The sequence below is a fragment of the Crinia signifera genome, chromosome 2 (assembly GCF_055691185.1).
Source record: "Crinia signifera chromosome 2, ASM5569118v1, whole genome shotgun sequence".
Taxonomy (NCBI): Eukaryota; Metazoa; Chordata; class Amphibia; order Anura; family Myobatrachidae; genus Crinia; species Crinia signifera.
The window spans coordinates 395,101,179-395,125,169 of NC_139218.1; the positions used below are offsets into that span (position 1 = coordinate 395,101,179).

The window sequence follows — 23,991 nt, forward strand, 5'->3', positions numbered from 1 at the left end:
GCCTATAGGCTGATCCAGGAGAGTAGGCAAGTTGGCCATAGGGTGTGAGCAAAAGTTGCCCCTGAGCCATTTTTTTCAAGTCTTAGAACCAAATGTATCAAGCTTTAAAAAATGATTAATGGTGAGTGAAAAACAGCCAGCCAATCAGCTCTCACCTGCCATGTTACAGGCTGGGTTTGAGAAATGACAGGTAGGAGCTGATTGGCTGGTTGTTTATCAATCTCCATGTTATCACTTTTTGAAGCTTGATACATCAGCTAATGTCATTTTACGGGCTGTGTTTGAAAAAGGACAGTTCAGAGCTGATGGGTTGGTACGCTCTCCACTTTATATTTCCCAAAGGTTTGATTAATTCCTCGCAGGTTTGTTCTGCCAGTTAATTTATGTGAGAGGGGTGTAGGGGCGGTGTGGTGCCTGCTGCCTGATGCCGTGCAGGTGTCGACCATTTACCTTGCGCCGCACCCTCTCACCTTCAGGCCGTGACAAACCACAGTCCTGGAATTCTCCGGCACCCGGACATGAACACCTAGGAGGAAGAAGAGTAGGTGAGAGCTGTTCCTCCTGGATGAAGACCGATGCGCCCTTCATCCACGTCACTACAGAGGCACCCTCCGGGCTCCGGGAAACATCATCATCGGCACAGCCTCAGAGCCCGGAGTGTCACCTATTGGCACTCACGCACTTAAGTGAGGTCTTGACCTTGCACGGAGATGCAAGGTCCACGTACGCCCTGGATTGAGGAAGAAAGGGAGACAGGCAGGCACAAACATGCAGATGGACAAGATGACACTCACCGTCCTCACTCTTGTACTTCTCCCCTCGGTTCTCCTCACAGGTCCCTGTAAGGAGACAAGAACACCGGACACATGCAGAGCCTAACACTACCTAAACGTGACACAACTACTATACCTACAACACAAAGCCCTAGAACTGACTAAGTGTGTGGTGCAACACAACTATAACAACCTAAACAACTTTGCTCTGCACGGATGCAATATACACATAGTTCAAGACTTTACCAACAAACAGTCCCTTCAACCTCTGCCTAACCTTTGGTGATACACTTCCTTCCTACCTAGAGCTGGCCAGCATTTGCACACCCTTTCCCTACTTGGGTACCCACGAGGGGACTGCCGCGGAGCACGTCCACCTCTTAACCCCAACCACCCACAGGAAACCACAAAAATATGGGGCCTAGTGCCCTTCCCTACTCACCTGCAGGCCTAGGGGCCTGAATACTACTCACAGGCCTAGCGCCTGCCTATCCACCTCTAGAGTGGATATGGCCTAATGCCAAAGTCACTTTCAACAATCCTACAGACCCTATCTGCAGCTCAGGCCTAGTGCCTGTCTATGGCCACAGGCCTAGTGCCTGACTGGGAGCACAGGCCTGGGGCCTGGTATGGTGCACGGGCCTGGGGCCTGACTCAATTAGCCCACGGTAGAAAAAAGAAGAAGAAGGAAAGAGATACAGTAGGTGCATACTAATGGTCCCTTTATTCCACTGATTCCACTGATATGGGAAATGGGGGTAATAAAAATTAACTTTTATTGGGTTCCTTAAGAATGCCCCTTCTTTAAGGGGTATATTTAATTTAAAAGCTGTGTATAGAATATAGATATTCTGTGACAAAAGTTTAGAAAAGAAGTGTGTTTAAAAAACAGACCTAGCTGTTAGGTCGTGGTGTCTGCTTTCCTCTGCAATATTATTTCTGGGCTGTTATTGCCCTTATTGACAGTTTTTATGTGGTGTGTACTCATATGTTACTTTGTATATGCTTGGTCTCCTAGGGCAGTGGTTCCCAAACTTTTTGAATCACGGCACCCTTAAGTATCAGAATATTTTTCACGGCACCCCAGGCCAAAAGTTGGTTACTAATTTCACGAAAAAATATTAAGTAAGTTGTGATTTAAATGTTTTCCTTAGGTCCAGTTATGTGGACCTTCTGTTTACCCACATATTCTTAATTGGAAGCAACAAGCACTGATTTTGCCTATTTCATTGGCCATAAATAATTTGAATTGGTTCTGGACCACCAACCTGAGGCACCCCTGCAAGTGCTCCGAGGCACCCCAGGGTGCCTAGGCGCACAGTTTGGGAACCACTGTCCTAGGGGCTGACTTTAGCAGTGTATTTATTATTTATTGCAACTTTACTGTTACAAATGTATCTTTTTCTTTTTGTAGATATTCTCGCTTTCAAACACTGATGGATCGGTTTCCTCCTGGGAGATGTCCCCTGTATATTCTGTTAATCAGTGTTGATTTTCAAAGGTTGTTCAGCATCTCAGTTGCTTTTGCTGTAAATGGCTATTATGATAGCTTGTGTCCTCATTTATTAACAAAACTCGTACTTTTGTTTTGTAGTATTATTCGCTCTTTTAGTGTTCAGAGAAATTTCTTTATAAAGATGTCCCTATTATTGCGACTCCACTTTGTTATTTTATTGTGACACAGTTACTAGGACAAGACACACAACACAGATATAGACAACAAATAGAATAAAGCAATATAACAAATTACAAAGTGTGACCTTAGCCACAACAGCCATATTTAAATCTAATCTGGACTTCCGAAATTTTTTCCTGGTGCGGGCATCTCCTGTATGCCACACATCAGGTGAACTAACTTAAAGAACTTCAGGTATCGTCATAGCTCCTAATACCCACGTTCCCCTCATATAAACCTCACAAGAGCTTAATACTCTAAAGGCATAACATATGGTATGTCGGCAATAACATAGTAAATAATAATGTAAACAGCTATTTGAAAACAGATCACTATTTAAAAAAGTCTAACACATTATGAAATCTGCAGAAATAACGATTCTATCTCCACGGCAGAGATGAATAATTAAGAATAGATTTTAAACAAGAATCCCAATACAGAGCACATGGAACATATTGATATAGTAATGTTAAGACTCAGCCATTTGGCGCGTCTGATATATCTTCTGCGTCACGTGTGGTACTCTCTCCTTTCGAGAAAGCTTCAGCTTCTGCAGCATTGTTAAAATCGCGATATCCAGAACCAGTCTGAGCAAAGATCCGTAACTTAGCTGGAAACAATATAAAAAAATTTCGGTACTCTTTACCTAGCACGGCGCCCATCGCGGGCATCGCGGCCATCAAATGCACTAAAAAACGGGTGCGACGCGATGCCCGCGATTTCCCATAGGGAACAATGTTAAAAGTGTGATTGGACGCAATTTTACTGTTCAATGCCTCAATGCCCTCGATTTTTCCATAGAAAACAATGTTAAATGGGCCACAGAGCCCAAATAGTCCCCCTGAAGTCTGAAATGGCCCCCACAATTGTTAACGCCACCCCACGATCAACGTGAACCCGAAGCGTGGCGAGCGCAGCGAGCCCGCGAGGGGCGGCGGTACGCGTCCTCCGACCTTTTCATACCCCCACTATCCACGTCGGCGTTGAGTTGAGTATAGAATAGAGTGGCGAGCCACCGAGCCCGAAGCGTGGCGAGCGCAGCGAGCCCCGCGAGGGGACGCGGATACCTTCACAGGTAAACGCGTCCCTTCGCGGGCTTCACAGGTATCCGCGTCCCCTCGCGGGGCTCGCTGCGCTCGCCACGCTTCGGGCTCGGTGGCTCGCTGCGCTCGCCACACTATTCTATTCTCAACTCCACGCCGACGTGGATAGTGGGGGTATGAAAAAGTCGGAGGACGCGTACCGCCGCCCCTCGCGGGCTCGCTGCGCTCGCCACGCTTCGGGTTCACGTTGATCGTGGGGTGGCGTTAACAATTGTGGGGGCCATTTCAGACTTCAGGGGGACTATTAGGGCTCTGTGGCCCATTTAACATTGTTTCCTATGGACAAATCACGGGCATTGAGGCATTGAACAGTAAAATCGCGTCCAATCACACTTTTAACATTGATCCCTATGGGAAATCGCGGGCATCGCGGGCATCGCGTCGCACCCGTTTTTTTAGTGCATGCGATGGCCGCGATGCCCGCGATTTTTTACCCCCGATGACCGCGATGGACATCGTGGGCGCCGTGCTAGGTAAAGAGTACCAAAATTTCCTTTTGGATTGTACCAGTGTAGTGCAAACTGTCGCATAAGATCGCCGAGCTCCGGAGAGCTCAATGGAAAAATCCTGGTATATATGCAGGGTATTCCCTTCCCACTTGATGGGGTTAATTTTGCGAGATGCATTCCATATCAATTGCCTCTGTGGGTAGTTAAGGACTTTAAATATCACTATCCTTGGTCTCTCGTTAGGTGTAGGTTGGTGGTTGCCCAGCCTGTGGACTCTTTCCACCACAATATCTGCACAAGCAGTGTTTATCTGTAGCAGCGCTGGTAGTGTGTTACGCACAATGTTCCAGCTGTGGGCCTTTTAGTTGTTCAGGCAAGCCTGCTATTCTTAAATTATTACGTCTGGTTCTATTTTCAATATTGTCCAGACTGTCAGACAAACGCCTATTCTCAATTTGTAATTTTTGGACTGACTTTTGCAAGACAGAGATCTGATCAGTATGTTCCCCAATGTTATGTTCAACCACTGAGACTCTATCAGTCAGCACATGTATCTGTGAGGCTATATCTGCAACTGCTTTTTGCAGCAGAGGTGCCATGGTCGAGTGTATAGCATCCACTAAATCACTGTATGTGATAGGTGATGTACCTAGCTGCTCCTGTGGTGAGTCTGTGGTGAAATCCGGCTCAGTAATGTGCTTTTTAGCCACCGGGGTTCCCTGGGCGTTGTCCTGATGCGGCGCCATAGCATGCTTGCCTCTCCGCTTCTCCTGTCTTTGTTGTTGCGGAGGTAGCAGGGGGATTTTGCGGACAGCGGCGGGGACATAAATTTGTCCATGATGTCAGGAGTCTGCCAGGGGGACCTGGAGCGGTGTCTTCGCGTCGCCGACAGGTTGCAGGTGTTGGGGGTCGGGATATGGCACGGAGCTCTGTGGAGAGGCTGTTCACTCCACGATGCAGGAACATGGCACCTTAGTAAAATTATCGCACAGAGTTCTGTTGTGCTTCCCCTGTTCCTAGCTATGGTCACCTCCAGTGGGGGCTTTTGCCTATGGGCTGCAGGACTGCAGCCCTCCCCAGGTAAAATCCATCATTGTAATGAAGCCAGATGCAATCTGTGAGACACTGGCTTCTTTGTGACTGGTGTGACCTTACCTCGGGTTGGTAAGTATTATCTTCAATTTTATTGAGCGTTCTAGATAGGTGTAGAATTCTCCTAGGATAGGTAATTATGGATTCCGGAGATCTTCTCTTCTCAGGTGAAATACAGCAACACCGATTAATTGAACTGTATTTATTACAACACTCAAATTACAATTTGGTACTGTTTCATAAGGTAACATAAGGTAACATAGTAAACAAATGATCACTTTCACAAGAACACAACCGATTTATTTTTACTGGAACATGAATTCACTCCAGTCCGGGATACAACTACAGGTGAGTCACAGTTTATTTCAGTTCTTTCCTTCCTTAAAGATTAATACAGCACAGTCTGTAATAATAAACTTTCCTTTGGAATGAAGAGATAACATGTATTAAGCTTTAACAAGAGATAAACGCAAGGGTGATAAGGAGAGATAAACGTCCGGCCAATCAGCTCCTTACTGACTTTTTTCAACACAGGCTGTAACATGGCAGTTCGCAGGTGATTGGCTGGACGTTTATCTCTCCTTATCACCCTTGGATTTATCTCTTGTTAAAGCTTGATACATCTGCCCCATTATATCCATGCTGCAGATACTGTTGATGTAGAGATTACTGACCTCGAAATGAATAAGTATTTAACACAGTTCCATACTCAACGCGGCTTCATAAGATATTTTATACGTCTATACAGGCATCCATGGCTCTCAGCAACTTAGGCTAGTCGGATACTCTGATATGCTGCACTCTCTGTGGTCATCCAGAGCAATCTATTAATAACGCTTCTGGTAACACTAAAGGTGTGATGATGCAGATTTATTCCTCTCCGTGTCACCAAAATGGCTTCTGCAACTGTCCTTTAACTGCCTGCCACTCAGATAGGACCGATAGCAGCTCTCCTCTTGCTAAATGTGTCAAGCCTTTCTCTATCTCTGAAAGTCTCCTGAAGTATAACTAGCACTAGTTTGGAGCGTCCCCTGGTGTTTTCACTAGAGATGTGCGGGCTCGGATTTCAGAGATCCGAGCCCCCACGGATGTCATCATTCCGAGCCCGATTCCGAGCAGCGCTCGGAGATTCCCGCCTGACTCGGTCCGTCCGCATGATTAGAACGTCATCTCCCGGCGTCGGATTTCGTGAGGCTTTATAAGCAGCTGCCGCGCGCCCGCCATCTTCACTCCAGTCAAGTAGTGGGTTGGGAGAGGGTGTGTTGGTGCTGCTGCTGGGGCTTAAACTTGAGCTTGACCTTGAGCTTTTGCAATCGCTGGTGCTGTCTCTCAGTGCTGCTGTGTAGTAGTCTAACTGTGTACTTGTAGTACTACTGTCTCCTCTGTGCGGTCTACCTCTGGTGTGCTGTGCTGCCTGTAATTGATTATTTTATTTGCTGGGGCTGTCTCCCTCAGTGCTGCTGTGTACTCTGTTCTCAGCTTAGGACAACAGTCTAACTGTGTACTTGTAGTACTACTGTCTCCTCTGTGCGGTCTACCTCTGGTGAGCTGTGCTGTAATTAATTATTTTATTTGCTAGGGCTGTCTCCCTCAGTGCTGCTGTGTACTATGTTCTCCTCTGCTTAGGAGAACAGTCTAACTGTGTGTACCTGCCTGTAGTACTACTGTCTCCTCTGTGCTGGGGCATACCTCTGGTGCTGTGCTGTGCCATTTATTATATATATAATTATTAATTAATTATATTAAATATAAATATATATAGTCCACTGGTGCTGCACTGCTGCCTGCACTGAATCTGCCAGTCTGGCGGTCTGTGGTCTGGGGCTCACTGGCTAATAAATAATTAAATACTGCCTGCCTAATAAATAATTAAATACTGCCGTATATCTCTACCTTTGTGGTCTGGGGCTCACTGGCTATATGCTGTATGTACCGTCTGGTCTGGGGCTCACTGGCTAATAAATAATTAAATACTGCCTGCCTAATAAATAATTATATACTGCCGTATATCTCTACCTTTGTGGTCTGGGGCTCACTGGCTATACTGCCGTATGTACCATCTGGTCTGGGGCTCACTGGCTAATAAATCATTAAATACTGCCTGCCTAATAAATAATTAAATACTGCCGTATATCTCTACCTTTGTGGTCTGGGGCTCACTGGCTATACTGCCGTATGTACCGTCTGGTCTTGGGCTCACTGGCTAATAAATAATTAAATACTGCCGTATATCTCTACCTTTGTGGTCTGGGGCTCACTGGCTATACTGCCGTATGTACCGTCTGGTCTGGGGCTCACTGGCTAATAAATAATTAAATACTGCCTGCCTAATAAATAATTAAATACTGCCGTATATCTCTACCTTTGTGGTCTGGGGCTCACTGGCTATACTGCCGTATGTACCGTCTGGTCTGGGGCTCACTGGCTAATAAATAATTAAATACTGCCGTATATCTCTACCTTTGTGGTCTGGGGCTCACTGGCTATACTACCGTATGTACCGTCTGGTCTTGGGCTCACTGGCTAATAAATAATTAAATACTGTCTGCCTAATAAATAATTAAATACTGCCGTATATCTCTACCTTTGTGGTCTGGGGCTCACTGGCTATACTGCCGTATGTACCGTCTGGTCTGGGGCTCACTGGCTAATAAATAATTAAATACTGCCTGCCTAATAAATAATTAAATACTGCCGTATATCTCTACCTTTGTGGTCTGGGGCTCACTGGCTATACTGCCGTATGTACCGTCTGGTCTTGGGCTCACTGGCTAATAAATAATTAAATACTGCCGTATATCTCTACCTTTCTGGTCTGGGGCTCAGTGGCTATACTGACGTATGTACCGTCTGGTCTGGGGCTCACTGGCTAATAAATAATTAAATACTGCCTGCCTAATAAATAATTAAATACTGCCGTATATCTCTACCTTTGTGGTCTGGGGCTCACTGGCTATACTGCCGTATGTACCGTCTGGTCTGGGGCTCACTGGCTAATAAATAATTAAATACTGCCGTATATCTCTACCTTTGTGGTCTGGGGCTCACTGGCTATACTGCCGTATGTACCGTCTGGTCTTGGGCTCACTGGCTAATAAATAATTAAATACTGCCGTATATCTCTACCTTTCTGGTCTGGGGCTCACTGGCTATACTGCCTTATGTACCGTCTGGTCTGGGGCTCACTGCCTAATACTGCCGTATCTACCTGTCTGATCTGGGGCTCACTGCCTAATACTGCTGTACCTGTCTGGTCAGCGGCTCACTGCCTAATTTTTTTTGGAGCCTTGAGACTTTTAGGGATGCTGTAATAGCCGACACCTTTAGGTGGACTCTGGTCTGTCTTGTATCAAGCACAGTGGTCTCATGTGCATGAGATTGTTCTCTGTCCTCTTTTAAAATTGTGTCACCATCACCATCTTCATGGGTGAGAATGTGATCTCCCTGACTTGGGGGAGTCAGGGCTGGGGCAGGAAGGGTACAGGCTGAGTGGGGGTAGGGCACCCTTGTACTCTGCTGCTTTTGCCGGCTCCGGCCGGTAGCGTCTCCCTGGTGTCACGGCTGGCACTCTGCAGGGCCTCCCTCTTGCCTTCCTCATGATGCTGGCTGCTGGCTCTCTCTGTGTGCGCCGCTGTCCATCACCGCCGGGTCTCCTGCACGGAAACGCTGCCCGGCTCTCTCCTCTCTAGCGGGTCTCACTTCTGCACGCTTCCAGGCTGCGCACTCTGCTGCTCTCCTCTCTGTGGATCTTTAGGGTGCCCAGCCTGTCTTCTCTCTCTAAGCACGTGTCATCCTCTCTCACGCTGCTGCAAACCCTCCTCCGTCACGCTGCACAGTTTCATTTCACCTCTGACCTCTCCTTTTGCGCTCCCTGGGCAGCCAATCAGGGGGGTGTCAGGCTCCCTGCACATGGACTGAGCTGGGGCTGTTTAACCCCTCACATCCCTGCAGTCTTCCTCTGAGCAGCATTGGCTGCAATTAAACTTCTTTGGGGGCACTCCAGGGGCACAGGGGGTATCCTGTAGTGGGCTGCCACACAAGCCCATTCACATTTTTTGAAATATGGCTATCCACAGGTTGTTCAGTCTGCCATTTGAGATTGGGATCTTTCAGCACAGACACAAACTGCACATCAGGGTCAGGATTAGGAAAGTTGTTAAACGGGGTTTCGACCATGAATCAATCACATCATTAAATTACTTAATAATCAATCAATCAATCATAATCACAATCAAGCCAGATAGGGGTCTTGTTAAATATTAAACTGACCAAAACAGATACACACACAACTAATACTGCCTCATCTACCTGTCTGGTCTAGTGCCCACTGCCTAGTACTACCGTATCTACCGTCTGGTGCCTAGTACTTCCTAGTACTGCCTTATCTACCGGTCTTGTGCCTAGTACTGCAGTATCTACCGTGTGGTGTCTAGTACTGCTTCATCTACCTGTCTGGTCTGGTGCCCACTGCTGAGAGTCATTCGTATGAGGGACTTGTCTTTTAAATGCATACAACTGATTGCATTCCACTAATGAGAGTAATTGATTGCTGCACCAATCGCCCACTGCTCCTCGGCTGCACTGTGTAAACAGTGCACAATCAAGCCAGATAGGGGTCTTGGTGCTTGTTTTGAGGTTGTAGCAGGGGAGTGCAGCTACGAGTCGTAACACCTTGAGAGAAGATCAGTACTTCTCTACCGGCAAAGGACATCCTCCTCGACAGAGCGCACAGCTTCACGAGGGACGCATGTGAAGCAGTGAGCAAAGGGAACACCCGCCTAGCGAGCCAGATCATCTGAATCCACCCTAGCGATCAATAGAGTTACAGAAGTCGCAGCCAGATAGAACTCTTCCAGCTGCCACCTAGTCATTGATTAGCCCCCTCCACTCCACCCATTAGGCAATGATTGACGAGACGAATGGTAATAATAAATAATAAATGAATAATATTACTAATCACCAAATTAAAAATCAGATGAAATTAATTATAAATAATCATAATCACAATCAAGACAGATAGGGGTCTTATGAAATATTAAACTGACCAAAACAGATACACACTCTGCACCATCGAGCAGGTGATCACTGACATGCCAGGTGCAACGGTCTTTAGTACCCTGAATGCCAAGTGTGGGTTTTGGCAGATCCCTCTGGACAGAGCCTCTTCCATGCTTACTGCCTTCATGACCCCTATTGGGTGCTACGTCTTCCTACGCATGCCCTATGGCATCACCACGGGCAGCAAAGTTTTCCAGCGCTGCATGGAGCAACAGTTCGCTGGCTCTCCCTTTGACATCATCGCTGTCAGCATCCTCCTTATCTGCACAGCCGGGTCCATCAGTTACTGCCACTGCTGCAACCAATGCTAGTGATGGTTACGCATGCCCTATGGCATCACCACGGGCAGCAAAGTTTTCCAGCGCTGCATGGAGCAACAGTTCGCTGGCTCTCCCTTTGACATCATCGCTGTCAGCATCCTCCTTATCTGCACAGCCGGGTCAGTTACTCCCACTGCTGCAACCAATGCTAGTGATGGTTTACATTACATTACATCTTCCATCTGCCACCTTAAAATTGATTAGCCCACTCCCCTACACCCATTAGGCAATGATTTAAGAGACGACTGGTAATAATAAATGAATAATAATCACAAAATTAAACAATCAGATTACATTATCACACAATCAAGCCAGATAGGGGTCTTGTTGGATGTTAAAGTGATCGAAACAGTTACACACTTGCAGACAAACTCTGTGCTGCACAAAATGCCCACCGCTCCTTGGCTGCACATGGTAAACAGTGCATGATCAAGCCAGATAGGTATCTTTTATGGGCCTATTTTTTTAAACTGCCATCATGTCTGCCGCTGCAGTGCCACTCTTACATGAGCCACGTGTTTGTGCCGCACACTTGTGTGGCTTAGCATAGTTATCCAGCTACCTCAGTGCAAACTTTGGCAATAAAAACAATATTGTGAGGTGTGAGGTGTTCAGAATACACTGGAAATGAGTGTAAATGAATGTTATTGAGGTCAACATAGCGTAGGAGCAAAAAAAACACCAAATTCTGCAATTTTAGCTGTTTTTAGGCTTTTTTAACAAAAAAATCAGAACCCAAAACCCAAATAAATCCAAACACAAAACACTTAGGAGGTGTTTTGCCAAAACCCATTAGAACCCAAAACCTCAAGGTAATCAGAATCCAAAACCCAAAACCCAAAACCCGAAAAGTGTCCGGTGCACATCTCTAGTTTTCACCGGATTTAGCTTATTACTGTATGCTCTTTATTTATTTAATGGCAGAATGACGATTCTGTAAGGACATCCCCAGGCCAGGTAAGCCGGCCGGGTTTAGTCCCCTTCTACTGGCTGTTCGCAAGGTGTAGGTAATCCTGGGTGTCACTAAACATATAAGGCAGTGCTGGGCTTGCCGGGGCAGGGTTCAACACTCACCACTCCCCATATTGGATGCTGTCAGTGTCCCGGCCTTCCACAGCACCACTATCCGCCCTGCCTGCTGTGTAGCTCTGCTGACTACCAGTCTCTGAGGGGAACTGCCAGGTAATAACGGCTGTCCTGGTGCCAGCCACACTCCAGCCAACTTTATTATTCTTATAATCTCCCACTTGACAACCGTCAGCCATCAGCGAGACATCTGTATACTGTGACAAGTCTATGGGGACACTTTAACACAATAATCGCCACTTGCTGACAATCCAATAAAGTCCTTCCCAAAAATCACATAAATAATGCAATATTTTCCCCTCTGCGAGGAAGACACATCTTTAGTACATTTATAAAAGGTTTCTTCATTTTTTTACACATATATACAATCATATTGTAGGATGCCACACAAGTACCCTACACAGTGACCCAGGGTAAACCCGTGTTCAACCCTGGTAGCTACCTTGGTAGAAATGCCGGGTCTCACGACCTGGGTTATTTCTACAGGGAGCGTTGCCACCTGCCTGAAATCCAGGGTCCCGCGCGCTCCCATGCGAAAACCCAGGATATTTATGCTAGTTGAAAAGGGGTATAAGGGTGTTAGATCCATAAATAAATACATTTGGAGCCACATAAAAAGCACAATTTATAAACCAGACAGTTCATTTGAAAATAGACAGTGTAATAATATTAATTGAAAAAATAATAAATCCACACAAACAATACAAACGCATAAATATGTAACCTCTTTGAGAAGAAGAAGAAGAAGAAGAAGAAGAAGAAGACAGTACGACCAGAGGCAGAACTCTGGGAGGCAATGGAGGCATCTGCCGCCGGGCTCCTGCTCCCAAGGGGGCACTTCTCCTCCCCATCAACTTTAAATCAGTTAATTGAAAACTGTCAATATCTCTTTTGTAGTGGAGTTCTGAAATATGTGTTCTCTCTTTCTATCTCTCTACCTCTCTCTCTAAATGTATATATATATATATATAGAGCACATACATTTCAGACAAAAAAAAATGCTCAAATTCCTGTTACTAAATTATTATTTTGTAAATTTCTTACATTATTGTTTAATATTGCCGAGGAGCGATGTAATGTAATGCATTCAATCTAATCAAACATTGCATTAACTGTAACCTGTAGAATTGTTCCATAAAAATTGCATAAAATAATTTACATAACATATCATTTTTAATTTATGATTTAGATGAACTGGGCATGTGCGGAAATGTGTGCCTATGGGGCAGAAGCGTATGTACAAAGGAATACTTGTTCACTTACTGTAATTAGGCCAATAATTACATGTCATTACTAGAGATGCGCGGCGGCCACTTTTTCGGGTTTTGGTTTTGGATCTGGATCTCCCTTCGTGTTTTGGATCTGGATTGGTTTTGGCAAAACCACCCTTGTGGGTTTTGGTTTTGGATCTGGATTTTTATGAAAAAAATGCTAAAAATGGCTAAAATAACAGAATTTGGGCCTGTTTTTGCCCCTAAAGTGTTATTAACCTCAATAACATTAGTTTCCACTCATTTCTAGTCAATTTTGATCACTTCACAGCTTACAAAATTGTTTTCATTTACTGTAGTTGGGCCAAAAGGGTATACCGAGGTAGCTGGATGACTGAGCTAAGCGACAGCAGTCGGCATCACATACATGTGGACCTTACACTTCCAAACTGGCAGAGTGGCACTGCAGGGGCAGACAGGGTGGCAGTTTAATAAACTATCCCCAAAAAAGAGAAATGCTCCAAACAGCAAACACAAAGAGGTATCGGCTTGTCATGACTGGTGGTAGCAGCTTCAGCACTTCTATCAGGTTGCTGATCTCCCACTATTTCCTCCTCCATCATCCTCCAAAAATGTGTTTTTATTTTATTTATTACTTTTACACTGGACACTGGATATATGTCGTCACACTGGACACTGGATATATGTCGTCACACTGGACACTGGATATATGTCGTCACACTGGACACTGGATATATGTCTTCACACTGGACAATGGATATATGTCACGCTGGACACAGGATATATGCCGGCACACATTACATGTCACACTGGACACAGGATATATGTTGTGACTTGTGACACTGGACACAGGATATATTGTTGTCACACTGGCCACTGGATATATGTCGTCACACTGGACACAGGATATATGTCGTCACACTGGACACTGGATATATGTCGTCACACTGGACACAGGATATATGTCGTCACACTGGACAATGGATATATGTCGTCACACTGGACACTGGATATATGTCGTCACACTGGACACTGGATATATGTCGTCACACTGGACACTGGATATATGTCTTCACACTGGACAATGGATATATGTCACGCTGGACACAGGATATATGCCGGCACACATTACATGTCACACTGGACACAGGATATATGTTGTGACTTGTGACACTGGACACAGGATATATTGTTGTGACACTGGCCACTGGATATATGTCGTCACACTGGACACAGGATATATGTCGTCACACTGGACACTGGATATATGTCGTCACACTGGACACAGGATATATGTCGTCACACTGGACAATGGATATATGTCGTCACACTGGACACAGGATATATGTCGTCACACTGGACACAGGATATATGTCGTCACACTGGGCACTGGATATATGTCGTCACACTGGACACTGGATATATGTTGTCACACTGGACACTGGATATATGTCGTCACTCTGGACAATGGATATATGTCACGCTGGACACAGGATATATGCCGGCACACATTACATGTCACACTGGACACAGGATATATGTTGTGACTTGTGACACTGGACACAGGATATATTGTCCTCACACTGGCCACTGGATATATTGTCCTCACACTGGCCACTGGATATATGTCGTCACACTGGACACAGGATATATGTCGTCACACTGGACACAGGATATGTCGTCAGTCGTCACACAGGACAGGACACAGGATATATGTCGTGAGTGACTTGTGACACTGGACAATGGATAAGATATAGGCCGTCACACTTGACACAGCCCTTGTATTACTGCAGCCCCTGTACACAGTGTCCTACTCAGCAGCACTGCAGCCCCTGCGTGTGAGCACTGCAGCACTGAGTTAGTTAGTTAAATCACAAAAAACACAGGGTTCAGGGCTAAATAAATCACAACACAGGGCTTAGGGCTAAATAAATCACAACAGGGCACGGGCCACAGTACAGCCCCTGGACAGTGGACACTGCAGCCCCTGCGTGTGAGCACTGCAGCACCTAGTTAGTTAAATCACACTACAGGGCTCAGGCCTATAAACAGTCACTGACTCTCAAGTCTACGACACAGGGCAGTGAGGGCACAGGGCAGGTCACGGAGCACAGCACAGCACAGGGCAGTGAGGGCACAGGGCAGGTCACGGAGCACAGCACAGCACAATGCAGTGAGGGCACAGGGCAGGTCACGGAGCACAGCACAGGGCAGTGAGGGCACAGTGCAGGTCACGGAGCACAGCACAGCACGGAGCACATGGCACGGAGCACAGCACAGGGCAGTGAGGGCACAGGGCAGGTCACGGAGCACAGCACGGAGCACATGGCACAGAGCACAGCACGGAGCACACGGAGCTTCCCAACCACCCTCTTCCCTCTCCAAGATTGGAGTGAAGATGGCAGGGCGCGTGTGCGTCTTTTATAAGATCCCGCTCCCGCAAGAATCCGACAGCGCGATGATGACGTTCGGCCTCGTTATTGGCCGGATTTCAGGCGGGAACTCCCGAGCCGGCTCGGATCTGGCCCGGATCCCCGATATTCGGATCTGTCGGATCTCGGGGATCCGGACCCGCTCATCTCTAGTCATTACTGGGGTGAAATTCTGCAAAGTACAACATAATGGTTTTGGGTGTGTTGCATGCATTTAATTGTATTTTTTTTTTGAAAATATTTTATCACATTTTAAATAATTTAAAACAGTAATCGTAATATTAGACATAGTAATAGGCATACACTGATACGCAATTTTTGTAGTATTTTGACATGTTTAGTAGGAATGTAATTAATTTGTGAAATATTAAATATGGGTATTTTTGGAAGCTTTCTGTGCATTAAAATCAATATTACACAACATGGGAAATTTACTAAGATGTGTATTCTACATGTGATCAGAAACTACTTCTTATTTATTTAGCACCCTCTAGAAGGTAGTAGACAGGATGTGATTGGTTGCCCATAGCAACATCACAAGTGAAGTAGAATACACATCTTAGTATATTTCCCCCAATGGGTGTTATTCGCAGCGAGTCCACCAAACCCCACCTTGCAAATGGTGGCCTGGCCGCCGCCCATTCCCAAGGGCGTTTCCCTTGCAGGGCCTGCGGATGGATGTTACACAGTAACATCCATTCGCAGCCTAGTAGGATCCACCCACATCATTCGATGGTTGGCAGGTGCATATAAAAGTGCCTCTCAAGTCACTTACATATGCGTGGACACTCGGGAGGAAGTGGGTGATCAGCTGACATCCGTTGATGTCACCTGTTCGCTCCCCACACCTGTGTCATCGGGGCATGTGCATGAGAACGCCCAGTGTTCTCATGGGGGCGCCCTTGAAATGCTGGACGTTTCCATATGCAAATGACCCGGACCGCCACCCCACGCCCCCTGCCCGCACATTTGGGTGCATGCACCGGCGAATACCATGTTCGCCATGGCCGCACGAACCTTGCATCTGCACATGTGCAGACGCAAAACATAGATCACCCATTCGAATGCACAGGAGAGTGTATGAACCAAAATAACCCCCAATATCTCCTCTGTTCTGTCCCATGTTGGAGGAGAGACCTAGTAAGGGAGAGAGCTGGAAGTGTTGAGAAAGATTGTGGGAGAATGTCCATATAATATAATGGAGAATCTATACCTGTCTATTTACAGTATAAAGGGTGGTTTTTATTTATATAGTTTTTTTGAGCACCTGTTTGACTTTTCCCGTAATTTTTTGTTTACATGAAACTAATGAATGACTTGCCCCAAAGGTTTTGTAAGTTGAAATTTTGGAATACATCTACTAAACACTTTATCCCTTAACCCATAAATGATTGGGCTGAGGAACCTCGGCAGGCACATAAACAGGAGGAAGTTCACTGTAGACAAGTAGGTGTATTCTCGGAAATATGCTTCAATAAAGGTAGACATTAAGGAGAACAAACATAAGAGAAACTGAAACGCGTGGAGCATGACGGTTCTACCGGCCTTGGAGGCCGATCTGCTTCCGGAACTCACAGTCCTTGCAATGAGCATCACTCTAATATACGTGACCATGATTATGAGTCCCACCAGAACCAGGCTGATGATGAGGGTGTTGGATCTTATCACCTCTTGCACATGTGTCACTGCTAATACTTGCCAGGAACATAAAACTTTGAAAGATAATATAACCCTCTCTGACGACGTGCTCAGTATAATGAAGTCGGCAACATTTGGTAAGAGGCCAATAACCCATATGACGGCAATGGCGTGCTTAGATCTCTGTGATGTACATAGTGTTGCGTGTTTCAGAGGGAAACAAATGGCTGCATAGCGTTCCAGGGCCATGGCCGCCAAATTGTAGGGTGTAATCCTAAATGTAGTTGTTGCTAGACTGCTTATTGTGTAACAAACAGGCACGGGGAGATATACCAGGGACATGGAAGCCAACAACAGAATAATTCCAGTTGCAAGATATAACGTATCATTAATCAGCATGTGAGCGAAGAGGACGTATCGGGCGTTGTCTCGGACGTGAGGGGTGGTGAAGAAGACGTGTAAGATGAGCGAGATGAAGTAGAGGAAGACGCAGAAGCAAATCACTGTCAACGTCTCAAGAAGAATTTTTTGAGCATTTGACATCTTGCCGCTGGAAATGGATCCCTGGGTCATATTACTGTAGAAAAGTGTCGAATTAACCATAATGGAGTTGGAAAAGGTGACCATTTTGTCTTCCCTCCTTCAGTCTAGAAAAAAATAAGTAGAATGCGATTATGGGATGCAAAAATGGCAAATACATTTCAGATGTAATAGCATTTAAAGGTGTAAGAGGGGAAATCATTTGTATTTACTTTATTTACAGATGTGTCCTGTAGGGTATGTATAGCATCCTTACTCGATGAGGACGTTCACATAAAGGTTTCTTTGGGCTCCTATACAGCAAATTAAAGGCAATACCATTCTTAACAGGAAAGTGCTGAAGATTGGTATCCCCTTAAGTAACGTGTGGGTTCCGCACTTGACCGATGATCATACAGCTGATCCAATGCTGTGTCTACACAAAACGCCTTTTGCTGGATGTACATATTTTAGCGGAACTAAGTAAAAACCGGACAAGACCTCAGAAAGCCGGACCGGACCGGACATCAAACTCTGCATTCCGGAGCTTAGAAAGTCATGTCCGGGGGATTTATGTGAGGAATAAGCGCTTGAATATCATACTTATGTGCATGCCCAAAACAATAAAAAATAGTTAATAAAAATAAAATAATAAATAAAAGCAAAACTTTTCACTTAATGTTTATAACTCCTTTTGGAGTAAGTGGAGTTTCTCCAGCGGGGTGTTTGGTAGATTTGCACTTTGATGATTCAAATAGGGGAGGTCGCCGTCAGGGTGGATGGTCAGCGGTTTCCGGAAGAGTATGGATACCCTATCTGTCCCTAACCTTACCTCTCCTCCAGTTGTTTGTGGATGGCGGTGCCTTTTTCCGTCTTCGTCTTCTCACTCCGTTTGCACGCTGACCATCCACCCTCACGGCGACCTCCGCTATTTGAACCATCAAAGTACAAATCTACCAAACACCCCGCTGCTTTTATTTATTATTTTATTTTTATTTATTTTATTTTTTTATTGTTTTTTGCATGCACATAAGTATGATATTCAAGCGCTTAATCCTCACATAAAATTGTGTATAACCCCCCTTTTAAGCAGCTACAAATCGAGCGCAGTGGTTTCCTTTTTTCTTTACAATTATTCATGTCTTGGGGTGTCTTGTCCAGGAGGATGCCTGTGATAGCTTTCACCAGGGACATGGGGAAGGGGAGATTACAGCCTCCCCATGTGGTCCGTACTGTTACGGTTTTTGCTACATGCGCGGACCATACAGGGAGACTTTATTCTACCCCGCCTCCTCTCCCTGGTGACAGGTGTCACAGGATGCCCCCCCGGACAGGACACCCCCCCGGAGTCCTGTCCGAGTCCGTTTTTTACCCATACCCTATTTTAGCACAGCTGCTGTGTACAAATACATACTGTAGATCTGTGCTATTGTGTCCATCTCTTAGATATGCCCCTGGTACAGTATAAAACAAGGCTGCAGTAGTGTTGGCACAATGCAATCATCAAGTATATACTTACAGAGAAGGCCCGTCATTAGCCTGACAATCTGCTGGAACAGCGAAGACAAGAGACCGTATGTCATGGCTGATTATAATACATTGTTCAATATAGGCATATCCATAGCGGACTACTACACGTGTATTTATACCACTGCAGTTCCCTAAAGTCCTCACTATAATTAAACCCTTTATTGTGGCAGAAGATACATTGATCTGACATCTACTGTAGCAGCTGGGGAAGTCTGTAAATAAGTGTTCCCGAAATGTCCCATGGAGATTATCCTGTCATTTGTCATCCCATCGCTTATGCCTCATGCTGAATGACAAAAAGGCATTTACTAAAGTTTGGTAAAAGTATGGAATGAACTGCAGGAAATGCTGTGTATCTTTGTGTAGCAAACCTCCCAACTGTCCCACTTTCCGCAGGAACGTCCTGTTTTTTTGGTGGACGTTCCCATGTCCCGCCCAGGACCGGCACTGTCCTGCGGTGGGGGGCAGGGCTTAAAGTGGTCCAGGAGAGGTGGTGGAACTCATTTCACCAAACACTGCCCCCCCCCCCAAATTAGGCAGAGCCCAGACCAGTGCCAGGGAAAAGGATAATGGTCCCACAACGAAGGGGTGTGGTCACACAATTGTAACTCCAATTAAAATTACAACACATGTAGTGTCCCTGATTCATATTACACCATGGGCAGTATTCAATGAGAATACTGACGACGTGCAGCGAATCCTGTTTAGGATTCGCTGCACATTCGCCACTGCCCGCCGCGTTCCGGATCCTCGCTGGTTCCAGTATTCAACGAGTCAGGCGCTGCCCCTGACCGGCGAATTTGAGCTCCTGCGGCAGACGCTGCAGGGAGCCTGAGGACGGTGGCAGGCAGGGAGATGGAAGTCTCCCTGCCTGCCCAAGAACGTTTGTGGGGGGGGAGGTGGGCTCTCCGGGTGCCAGGCAGCACAGGCTGCCCCCCCCCCCCGGGTGTGCCAGCAGGGGACCGGGTATATTCACTACACCCGATCATGCATATGTAATGATCGGGTGCAGTGAATATATGAATATCTAATGAGCGGCTCGGCTCCCGGCCCCCTGCTGGCTGGTCTGTGTAAAAAAAAAAAATATATATATATATTTTTTAAATTAAATATAAATTCATGTGCTTACAGCATGCCCCTCCTCAGAATAAAATTCCAGATTTTTTGACACCAAATGTAAAAAACAAAACAATTTATTTTAAAAGTTCACATTCCACTTCACCATAAAAAGATAGCGATTGCTACTCGGTGAATCATGGCGAAAAAAAACCTTGAAATGTATTCGCCATCTGGTAATTGAGTGGTGATTCACCGTTTTAGACAACGTTTCGGGGCTCTAGCGCCCCTTTGTCAAGGTGGGTAAAATACACTCACTGTATTTTACCCACCTTGACAAAGGGGCGCCAGAGCCCCGAAACGTTGGTGTCTGTTTCCATCACTAAAAGCCTGTTTGAAAATCCTTGGAGTGCCGCCTATTATTGTTCTACCTGCCTTGATTGTTTGGAGGGCACCGAGGTCCAGTGTTTGGAGAGGGGAGAGTGCCGGTCCGCACCCAGCTTGTATATACATATATATATATATCCAAGAATTCGGATCACACTCTCCTCCAAGGGGTTCAAGCAACTGCTGGGGTGTCAAACTCAGTCATCCGGACCAGTCCAGAAACAATAACATTGTAAAGGGCATAGAGGACACTCACCAGTCTTCTTCTTAAGCAGAAATATTTATTCCATCATCCCAACAATAAAGTGCAAGTAGTGCAAGACAGTGGGCCAAGGGCCGACGTTTCGGTCTGACTCTAGACCTTTTTCAAGGCCCCCACTCTCTCCTCATAAAGTGCATAACCTCCATAGCACTCGGTGACCCTTATATGCCCCCAGCCTGTACAGTGATCCCACCCTCAGAATCAGCTTACAACATATATATAAGGACAGGTTACCCCAACCGCGCTTTTACAGATGTATGGCAGCATTTCTGGGGGGCCCTCTGTTAGACAGGACCCAGGATAGAGATAGAAAGAAATGGGTTTCCCAGAATGCGCCCTTCCTAGAGTACAGGATAATAATTTTTATATATATATATCCGACACTAGAAAATCTATAGTGACAATACAGAAATGACTGGTGAGTGTCCTCTATGCCCTTTACAATATATATATATATATATATATATATATATATATATATATATATATATATATATATATATATGTATGTATGTATGTATGTGTGTGTCTTTTGTTAAGCTGCCCCCACAATATGCCACTTTGTAGTACACCCTACCTGCCAAATTCTCTTGGTCGACACCTCCCTTCCACTTTGTGGACACAGCCATCCAGTTAAACAGAGACAGTTAAACACTGTCCCTGTCCCACAAATGGCCGCTGTCCCAGCGATGCAGCAAACCGCCGTCAGTAGAGGTACTTGTGCCTGTAGCACTGCTCTCCCTGCTGTGTCTGCACAGACAGGGTTCTAAGACCGGGCACAGTCCCCGCGCTGCAGCTTCAGTGAGTGGAGTGCTGCTCTCTCTTCCGGCCACCTGGGACGTCATGCAACGTGAGTCTCACGGGTAGGGTCCCCCAGCAGCTGTACAGCACCCCTTGAACTTTTTGTTATTATTGTATGTTAGTGTAAGAAATGTATACTATGTGATCTTTTTATATTCTGTTACCCCTTTGTGTCCGCTAGGGACTAAATATAGAGGGTTTGGATCCCTGATCTAAGGATATTTACAGGCTTGTCTGATTTATTGCTAACAGAGCATCTGATATGCTTAAATGTATATGGTTTGTGAAAGTACATTGTCCTATATAAGGTACTGATAAGGTACGCTACGCTGTGTTACGTTAGGTAAGCCCGTAGTTAGGAATAAAAGGTAACAGTTTGTGGACACATTACACAAACTGCAGAACTTGCTTATTGTCCTTTGGATAGAATATATATGGATTTCCATAGCAGTTTCTCTGTCAGAGGACCAATACCACAAAAAAATTCTGTTCTTCCTTTTAAGGTTCAAGAAACAAGGTGTTGCTAGGCGGGTTCAAGCGGCAGTCCTTCTTGAAGAGGTGTAGCATGGCTAACGCGTTTTATTTCCCTCTATAGCAGCTTTCTTAATGAACTTTTGAGAAAGCTGCTATAGGGGGCAGTGAAACGCGTAAGTTGTTTGTTTGTTTTTTGGTCTGTGCCGGTGTCTGGTTCTGATATTTATTGAATACATTGTGCACAGTATGGAAAAAGTGTTTTTTTCACAAAGAAGTGGATAGAGAAGCTCAAAGAAGGTCGCACAAGTGTCAGCCATGAAAAAGGAGCCGTCCATGCCCGCAACTGATGAGAACATAAACTGATTATTTTTTATCAACATCTCGCCCAATCATACTAGGACCTGTTTGGTCCCCGGAAAGAAGCCCTAAGAGGGTGAAAATTCATGCCTGATGAAAAAAATGAAGACAGCGGTGCTGAAAAGCAATAGGGAGATTATAACAACAATTAATGTATTTGTCTTTTCTGAAGTTGATTATAATAAATTCTACGGCCAGAGTGCTGATCATCCTCGTACGGACCATCAGTGCTATTTCCCTGCATTGGTTATAAAGCACAATGATTCTCTATAGCTAAATGTATTTTAAATATGGTTTCTCGTGTCCACGTGTAATCACATGAACACACCCTGACACGTCTTTTCTCTGCCCTTCCTAATTCCAGGTATGGTATAACCCAGGATTCCAATGGTTGTTTCTCCAACATCGGAATCCCATCTGTCATGAGCTCAACAGCGGAGGCGAGTACATTCAAGCCCCTTGCGGCCTCGCTGAGGGGCTGCGCTTGCTATCTATTCTGTTCTCCCTCTATGGGAGTCGTGGACCCCCACAAGTGAAAATAAGCCCTGTAAGTCGGGACCCCGACTGTCAGGTGTCACATCCACCATGGCATTTGCCCAAGACCCCTGTGCTGTGCTCATCCCTGGACCCTCTAGGTGCACTGGAACCATGGCACTTACCCCTGCTTATGTCTCTGGCTCCACTGGGGTACATGTGGCCGCGCTGTCACAGCGTGGTGACACCGGTGTATTGTGCTCCAGTTCCATGCAGGATATGAGTAGCATGCCGCCATGTGTGTTTGTGCCTGGTCAGCGTCTGAGTAAAGGCCGGTGCTTGCGCAGCTGCGTACCATCAGGGCCGGCTAGAATCTGTCGCCTCCTCTGGCGGGCTCCATCTTGTTGGTTTCCTCAGCCTCTCCTGCACGGCTCTGCCTCCCTGTCTGATTGCCTGACCAATCCCGGCACAGCTCACCTGGTAAGTACTGACTGCCCAGGCTAGTCCGGCAGTCAGTACAATGATGTCCACCCCGAAGCATAATTTCTCCTACCTGGCTCTGTAGCACTCGCTACGATCCTGAGCTTCTCCCTGAAGAGATCCTGCTGGCCGTTCACTGCTTCACGTACCACCAGACTCTGCTTACCGCCAATGTGGACCACGCAAGGTCAGGTCCTCTAAGGGGTCTCACCTTGCTATTCTCCTGACGGTTACTTCCACGGTTACCTCTGGCAGCAGCCACAACCTCATACAGCAAAGGACAACTCTTCTTCATTTCTTATTCTTCAACCAACCATCCAATCTTCCAATCTCCAACCAATCATCCAATCTCTCAATCTTCAACTAATCATCCAATCTTACACTCTTCAACCAATCATCCAATCTTCCAATCTTCAACCAATCATCCAATCCTCCAATCTTCAACAAACATCCAATCTTCCAATCTCCAACCAATCATCCAATCTCCCAATCTTCAACCAATCAGCCAATCCTCCAATCTCCAACCAATCATCCAATCTCCCAATCGTCAATCAATCATCCAATCTTCCAATCTGCAATACAATCTTCATTTGTTCTTCAAATCATCCAATCATCAATTCCTTCTGCAATCCTTAAGTATTCAACTCCAGTTTATATTCATTTCCACTCTTCAAATTATATTGCAATATTCTTCAAGTACCAAGCTTCATCATCTTTTACAATAATCTACTGGACAATTGACTTTCTATTTGCATATCCGCCATATACCGTTTATACCATCATTATCACTGTT

At 45.7% G+C, this 23,991-nt stretch overlaps 1 protein-coding gene across 1 annotated transcript; it reads right to left on the reverse strand.

The window, feature by feature from the left end:
* Window positions 1-660: 660 nt before the first annotated feature.
* LOC146058589 (odorant receptor 131-2-like) lies at window positions 661-17,401 on the reverse strand. Its single transcript, XM_083170866.1, has 2 exons — window positions 16,576-17,401; window positions 661-839 (listed from the first exon to the last, which is right to left on the reverse strand). Exons 1-2 carry the CDS (start codon window positions 17,399-17,401, stop codon window positions 661-663), a joined length of 1,005 nt encoding a protein of 334 aa, XP_083026992.1.
* Window positions 17,402-23,991: the final 6,590 nt, after the last annotated feature.